The sequence below is a fragment of the Macrobrachium rosenbergii genome, unplaced genomic scaffold (genome assembly GCF_040412425.1).
Source record: "Macrobrachium rosenbergii isolate ZJJX-2024 unplaced genomic scaffold, ASM4041242v1 13908, whole genome shotgun sequence".
Classification (NCBI taxonomy): Eukaryota; Metazoa; Arthropoda; class Malacostraca; order Decapoda; family Palaemonidae; genus Macrobrachium; species Macrobrachium rosenbergii.
Genome location: NW_027100725.1, coordinates 1510967 through 1519351, shown reverse-complemented (window position 1 = coordinate 1519351; position 8385 = coordinate 1510967). Strand labels below are relative to the sequence as shown.

At 39.4% G+C, this 8385-nt stretch overlaps 1 protein-coding gene across 1 annotated transcript; it reads right to left on the bottom strand.

Annotated features, from left to right (window-relative positions):
• Positions 1-3846: 3846 nt before the first annotated feature.
• Positions 3847-6780, bottom strand: LOC136838003 (protein NYNRIN-like). Its single transcript, XM_067102866.1, has 4 exons — positions 6321-6780; positions 5535-5660; positions 4315-5096; positions 3847-3876 (listed from the first exon to the last, which is right to left on the bottom strand). Exons 1-4 carry the CDS (start codon positions 6778-6780, stop codon positions 3847-3849), a joined length of 1398 nt encoding a protein of 465 aa, XP_066958967.1.
• Positions 6781-8385: the final 1605 nt, after the last annotated feature.

Here is an 8385-nt window from a genome sequence, read left to right as displayed (position 1 = left end):
TCTATTGAGAACTGAGGACCGGCGGGAAGCAGCGAGGCGGCGAATGGTCAGTCGGCGCGTGGGTCGTCATCTTGGGTCGGCCTGGTCCTTCGGGTCACTCCGGGGTCACCAGTGTAAGGACTGGGGTTTGAGTGACATACTGGCTGGGTGTTAACTAGTTTATTGGTGTTTCCTTACTGAGATCAGTGTACATAATCTTCGAAGATGTTATTGACGCGTGCGAGAGGTAAGGTAGCGTCTACACACAGACAGGTAAAACAGAGATACAGACTCAGACATCTGTGTTTGTCGGCAGACAAACAGATGGCGATATTGATAGACATGATTAACATACAGTGATGAAACATATATCAATGGAAAGGCCAGGAAATTCTACATATGGCCAGTTGCATGAGATTCAAGACAGATTACTGAATACAATACAGTAGCATAATATATGTGAAATGGAGAGACCTTTGGCATCTTCACAAACAGAAACACACGTACAGTTTGATACAGAACATTTGTTGGAACATTATGAGTACATGATTAGAATGCTTCCATGGCAATGCAAGTAGTGGTGATTGTACATACATTAAGACAACAATGCTTAGGGAGAAACAAACGGAAATATTGTATGGTCGAAATCGCGTTCTGCCAGAGAAAGAAAACGAGACGTTTGCTTTGTCCTGTCCACTCCGATGGATGACGATTGACGAACACACGAACACACACGTGTTTGGAAGAGACAGCGTCGGGCTCTTACAGGTTTATTTCTAAGGGCAATGATAACATGTGACCGTTGTAAGATAAATAAAGAAATAAATTACATTGATAAAAGCTTTGATACATTAGCATACCCGGAATGTTTCAGAAAAAGGGCACTCAACAAAGCTAGGAGGATTTTTTACAGGGAAAATGCAGAGAGTACATGGAATACAGAAAACAAGAAAATAGTTCCCTCCCTTATATGCCTAAAATGAAACAAATTACATCAAAAATGAAAGAAATTAAATATAAATTTGTGTATACCTTTGAAAACACCGTAAAAAACAAAGTATGTAAAAATAAATTGGAAGGAGAAGACAGTAATGCAGAAGATATAGGGGGAGTATACATAATTAATTGCAACAATTGTGGAGACAAATATGTGGGTGAAACAGGTAGAATCCAAGAACACAGGAGGGCAGTGCAGCTCAACTCTCAGGGGAGCGCTATAGCTAGGTATTGTTGGGAAAAGGACCATAGGATGGATTTTAACAACAGTAGGCTTATATACAAAAGCAATAACATTAGTCATAGGAGGGTAGTGGAAGGGGCACTCATCAGAGAGATTAAAGTGATAGAAGGAAACAAAGGATTTACCTCAGAAGATCCCATAAGCCGATCTTTAATATTAAAAGAAACTAAGATTGACCCTTCTGACCTGGAGGTTAGGTCTCCTGCCCAACAGACCGATGGTGACTACTCACATACCACAAGGGTTAATACCACTGACCATCAGATCAGGATATCAGACCGACAGGAGGAGATTAACAACTCTCAAGAGAATGGAAACCAGGCCAGCCATCATATAAATGACAGCACGGGGAGAAGAAGTTCCAGAAGATTGCTGGGCCTTGAACCAGCCTGACTACCTCATCTCTTGAAATGTTATGTATACTTAGTTTAACCAGACCACTGAGCTGATTAACAGCTCTCCTAAGGCGGTCCTGCCCGACAAAACAGAGACTATCACTCCTACCTGGGTATGGCCACCCTACAGGCCTCCTCACGAGCAAACTTGCTCCCAACAGCAGCTTTAAAGGCGTCCTGGCAAAAGAGCCCAAGTCACGATTCAACTCCTGTTGATGGCGGAGAACAGCGATGCCATCAACACCATGGGAAAATCCTTCTCACCAGGGTAACAACAGGTAAGACGTCGCCTGTGACCGAAGTACCTGTGAGCCACGAGAGTAGGAAGCTCACGTCGCAGGTGAAAGGAGAGCACCCACGAAGGAAGACGTAAATCCAAAATAGTTTTAAATAATTCAAGAAAATATGCAAAAGGCGCCAGCTGAGTTAATCCAGGGAGAAGTTAAACCCGTACTGATTGGGCCTCGACATTCCAGCCAAATGTCGACCACCAGCGTCCAACGGCACTCGAAAAATAAAATAACAAAACAATCATTAACATGATAGTTAATAAACGTAAACAAGCGGGGAGGAGGCGTCAAAAACTGTAAACAAATATTGAAAATCACTTAACCCTTAACTTCTACAAAGCACTGGCGTTCCTTAAGAATAATACTTAAAACTAAAAAGAGACAAGGCTGATCTAAATTTACTTAAAAGCCAAAAATAAAGGGAAAAATTTACGTTAACCTAATACCTTCCTCCCCAAAATAAAAAAAAAAAAATATTCTAAAAGAAATTTTTTTTTATTAGACCATACATAAACAAAAATCCTGGAAAGGAAAAATATTAAGGACAACCACAAATAAACTACAGGCTCACGAACAAAAAAGAAAAAAAAACCTGAAACCTAAAATAAAATTGAAATTAATATAATTACCAAAACTTAAAACTTGGCATACCAGAAAAAGACTTAACAGCCTATCCATCAACGAGAAACATGTCAAAGTAAACCAAACTCAAACTATTACACAAAATAGTTATCACCAAAGACACTGAATGTTTCCAATTCAGCCAGTAACACTGAATTTACACAGAACAGACCCTACCATATTGGCCTACCTGTGGTAACTGCCCATATTTAGGTCACTACAGGTTATACAAAATAATAGTGTCTCAAATTTCAAGACAACTTTCTCAATGGTCGAATATCTCTTTTCGGCCGCCATCAACTTCCGACTGAAGTAAGACGTGGGATGAACTTCCCATCTTCTCCACGCTGAAATAACACTCCTCCAATTCCCACATCACTGGCGTCAACAGCCACAATGAACGGCTTCTGAAAATTTGGGGAGGATAGAATGGGGTTAGTCATTAGTATAGATTTTAAACTGTTAAATGATTCCTCACACTGAGTCGTCCAAAGAAACTTACGACCCTTTTCTAAAAGCAGGGTCAAAGGTGGAGCAAGGTCAGCTAAATTTCTAATGAACCTTCTGTAATACCCAGTCACACCTAAAATTCTTCTGACCCCCCGTATATTAACAGGACTCTTAAGGTTCATAATAGCCTCAAGATTCGCTTGCTTAGGGGCTACTTGACCCAAACCGACTTCATGTCCCAGATAAATTACCTTTGCTTTCCCAGATTCACATTTCCCAAGATTTACCACAAGACCTGCATTTCTCAATGCATTCAAAACTTTCCTTAACCGTACCAAATGTGTATCCCAGTCATCACTATAAACTACTAAATCATCTATATAAATAGCAGTACCATCTAGACCACAAATCACTCTATTCATTAACCTTTGAAAAGTGCATGCCGCATTTTTCATACCAAATGGCATTACTTTGCACTCATATAACCCAAAAGGTGTTACAAATGCAGAAATTTCTCGGGCCCGATCAGACAAAGGGACCTGCCAATAACCCTTTAACAAATCTAACTTGGAAATAAATTTGGCAGACCCAATTCGATCAAGGCAGTCATCAATCCTAGGAAGTGGGAAAGAATCACTTTTGGTGTGAACATTCACCTTACGGTAGTCCACGCACATCCGGAAGTTTCCATCCGACTTCTTAACCAACACAATGGGTGAACTCCATGGACTGACCGAAGGCTGAATGAGGTCGTGATCTACCATATATCTTTATTTCTTTTTCTACAATATCCTGCTTGGTGGGGTTCAACCTGTAAGGACTTTGCTTTACAGGAGTGGCATTTCCCACATCCACATCATGAACCAACAAATTAGTTTGACCCGGTGAATCCTAAACACATCTGAAAACGAATGAATTAGATTTAACATATCCTTTTTCTGAGTACCCTTCAAATGCTTTAACCCTTCTTTAAGACCTTCAAAACTTTGCAGATTATCCAACAAAGCATCTGAAGGTACCTGACCTAATAAATCATCAAAATCATCTACTGACACAGATGTATCTACAACTACAGGTTCTTCATATACAATAGCCAGGGGTCTACATTTTTACAGTGATAAGATTTTAATCTATTAATATGGAACACCTTACACTTACGCCGAGTTCCTGGAGCTTCAATCTCATAATTAACATCAGATAATTTACGTAAAACCTTCCATGGACCCTTATACCTAGGCTCTAAAAAATTATCAGGGTCCATGCTGAGAACCAATACCAATTCACCCGGCTCAAAAGAACGGGTTTTAGTCTTCCTATCAAAATTTTGCTTCATTCTAACCTGGGAAGAACTTAAATTTTCCTTGGCAAACTCCCAAGCCATATTCAACCTATTTCTCAAACCATCCATAAATTCACCAATTTTCATTTTTCCTTTTTGCTCGGACCTAAGAATTTCACCCAGAACCTCCAACGGACCCCGTATCTTATGCCCAAAAATTAACTCAAAAGGGGCTACACCTGTAGACGCATTTGGGTGATTACGAATAGCAAAAAGGGCGAATGGGAGAGCCTTATCCCACTCGTTTCCTTTTCCATAACAATACTTCTTTATAATTGTTTTAAGGGTCTGGTGAAACCTCTCCACCACCCCTTGACTCTCCGGATGATAAGGTACGCTGGTAATGTGCTGAATGGCCAGTTCAGCACATTTACCCCTAAATACCTTACTCGTGAAATTCGTACCACAATCGGTCTGAATAACACGAGGGAGACCATACCTAGAAAAATATTCAACCAGTTTATCAAACACAATTTTAGACGTTATACTCCTCATTGGAAAGGCCTCTGGGAACCTAGAAGCTCGATCCATAATAGTTAAAATATACATAAACCCAGTTTTTGTTTTGGGCAAAGGCCCAACCACGTCAATGACCAGCTCCGAAAATGGTTCCCCAATAGCTGGTATTGGATTTAAAGGAGCTTTAGGAATCGGTTGGTTGGGTTTACCCATCACTTGACATATTTCACAGCTTTTCACAAATTTCTTTACCGATGATTTCATACCAGGCCACCAATAATTCTCTGCCAATTTCTTAAAAGTTTTCCCCACTCCAAAATGACCTGCAAAGGAATCACAATGAGACATATTTAAAATAAATTCATGAAATCTGGAAGGTACTACAATTTGCTCAAGTCTTGAGGTTTGATCCAAATCATCCACAGAAGGACGACTCACCCTATATAATAAACCCTAATTAAAACAAACTTAGGTCTTGTTAGATCAGACTCATCACCCAATTCAAAGTTGAATTCTTCCTTCTGGGCTTTTACAAAAACATGTCTATCCCAATCAGGTTTCATAAATGGAATATCACAACTACTACTAACATTACAACTATCTTTTACGGACCCGGGTCTCTCTACTTCTACATCCAAATTACATAACCTTAAATCACCTTCAGTGTCATTGCTAATTAAATCACCAGCCCTTGCCAGCAGCACGGGTAGTCACAGCTACAGGGTAGGCATGTATCGAGAGAATTGGGAATAATTCATTACCTTTTTCATCCAACATATCATTACCCAGTATACCATCAATATTTGGTACAGGAAGTATATCCACAACCGCTAATTCAGTTACCCTGTCGTATCCAGGAAAAACTAACCTGGCCTTCACCAATGGAGCTGATAATACAGTGTTTGGGAAACCACTTAATATCACAAAATTACCAGTAGGTTTAATCAAATCCCTAAGCGACTGCTTCAAAAAAAGAGAACGAGCGGACCCAGTATCTCTTAAAAATCTTACCGAGCAAACCTTATCATCATTTACAATTTTACCAGGCCAAATATACTTATTATACTTGAGTCACAAATTTCCATCATCGGGTTTCACAACACCGTCCTTACCACTAACATTATTACCAATCCTATTCTTACAGGCATCATTCGGTTCCGAAACAAAAACAGGAGACTTTACAGGGCCATTTGCAACCAGAGACACAGGACTATACGAATTGTTATTCTGCTGAAGGTATTTCCTTCGAGCGTTACATTGAGCCTGAACGTGACCAACCTTATTGCACCAGTAACAAGTTACATCACGTAAATTCCTATTATCATTGAAATTCCTGTTATTAAAATTTACAAAATTACCCCTATTACCATTATTATTATTTTGGGAATTACTAATCACCCTGGAACCCTGAGACACCAAATTTCTTGAACCCTTATTTTGATTGAAAAATCCAACATTGTTTTGGTTCCTGTTAAAAGATAAATTGCTATTATTATTCCTAAATGATGGATTATTAGAATTCCTGGAAGAAAGTCGATTATTATTACTGTTATCAGGTGACCTGGGATCGGGATTATTATGACTTCGTGCTTGGAAATCCCTAGACTCTGATTTATGGGTTAGCACAAACTCGTCTGCAATTTGGGCTGCACGATCTAAAGTGTCAGCCTTAACCTCTTCTAAATGCACCCTCAATTCTCTCCCGCAGGCTTTCTTAAACTCTTCCAGGAGGATCAATTCTTTCAGAGCACCTACCGAAATTACCTGCCTACTCTTCAACCACTCGTAAAACTGTTCCCTCTTCATTCGAGCAAACTCCACAAAAGATATAGTTGGAGTTTTAACCGAATTTCTAAATTTAAGCCGGTAGGCCTCGGGCACCAAATCATACGCTTTCAAAACTATGGACTTAACCCTATGATAGTCCCTAGCCACCGAATCGTCCAAAGCATTGTATACCTTTATAGCTTTGCCCACCAACCTACACTGGATAAGCAAGGTCCACATGTCAGCCAAGGCCAAGACAATCGAGACGCTACCCTCTCGAATGCCCTAAAGAATTCTGGGACATTTGCCTCGTCAAAAACCGGCACCAATTTGAGTGCCGCACTCATGTTAAACCTCTCGCTAAACATGGGATTAGGGAGCTAACCAAGTTATCACTTCCTGTCAACCTTGCCATTTCCAACTTTATCTGAGCCATTTTTAATTCATGCTCCTTCCCCTCTCAGCCTCTTCAAACTCTACTTTTCTTAATTCGATTCTCTTACTTATCAGTTTGAACTCAAAAGCCTCTTTAGACTCCGCCACAAGAGGTACATTTTCTTCCACAGCTTCATCAGAAACAAAAAGGATTATTAGAACGATCATAAGTAGGGTTAACAGGTCCTTCATACAAAATCCCTGTACGAGGAGGATCTTCGAACAAAGTCAAACCTGCAGCAATGCTCACTTCCTCACCTGAAACTGATGTGTTTCTCAAATTCACTTTCATTCTCACTCTCATTTACATTTACCAAATTCGCAGCCTCACCAAACTCCTGATCTACCTTTTGCCTAACTAAACTCAAAATTTGTTTACGAGTATCTGTACTCCTGAACGTAATATTCAAGTACCTCGCACAACTAACCAAATGGGCTTTGTTTAACACCGACAAATACCTCAGGCAATCTGCCGATCCCAAAAATTCAGCAGGTGAAAACTCAAAATCATCCATATTTACTACTACTGGGGTCAGGTATCTTACTACAGAAATAAATATTGCCAAATTAGTCTCCCACTGCCAAAATTACCGGTCAATATACTGACTGTGTCTTTTACCAGAATCTGGCGAGGTCGCCACATATGTTACGGCTCTTTTGCTGAGACCATAACTTCCAGGCTCAATACAGAAAAGACATGGGCTCTGGTGTAGACGTTTTCAGACACAGACAGAAATATCAACCAGGCAACAATGAAAAAACGAAAAAAAAAAACTTAACAATATTTATTACACAAAGAACTGAAATTGAACACAACAAATTTTCCTTAAGGAAATTACTTCCAACAAAAGTACAAACAATTTTTAGCACTTAATAAATGAATACTGTTCACGTAATACTCCTAAAGCTAAATACTAATTCCCTAACATAGACTATTACGTAGGTAATCAAAATTTATATTGTAAAAGAAAAGCCGGCTATTAATCATCAACCTCTACCTAAAATTATACTAAAGGAAGAAGGAAGGAGAAGATCATAAAACAAGAAATAAAACCTTAAATCTCCTACCTAACTTTATAAAGCTAAACACAAAGATAGTTATAATAAGTTGGGAAAATGCAATGCCTCCAAACAAACTTACAAAAGACAAACAAACGCAACGGATATGAACACTTAAAAAAAAATACAAAATAATATAAATTACACCTGAAATAGTTGTAATAACATTTCAGAGCTGTCACGCCCAAGAAAGCAGTTACGACGCACGAGGAAAAAACACGGAGCTGTATCTAAGCTCTCACTCCGAAGATGAGGGGCCAATCAAAAGGTGTCCTGCTGTAATCCTCATGAACACACGCACTAGTGTTGTAGCAATTGTCCACAAAATATCCAGGACAAACAATAAACGGC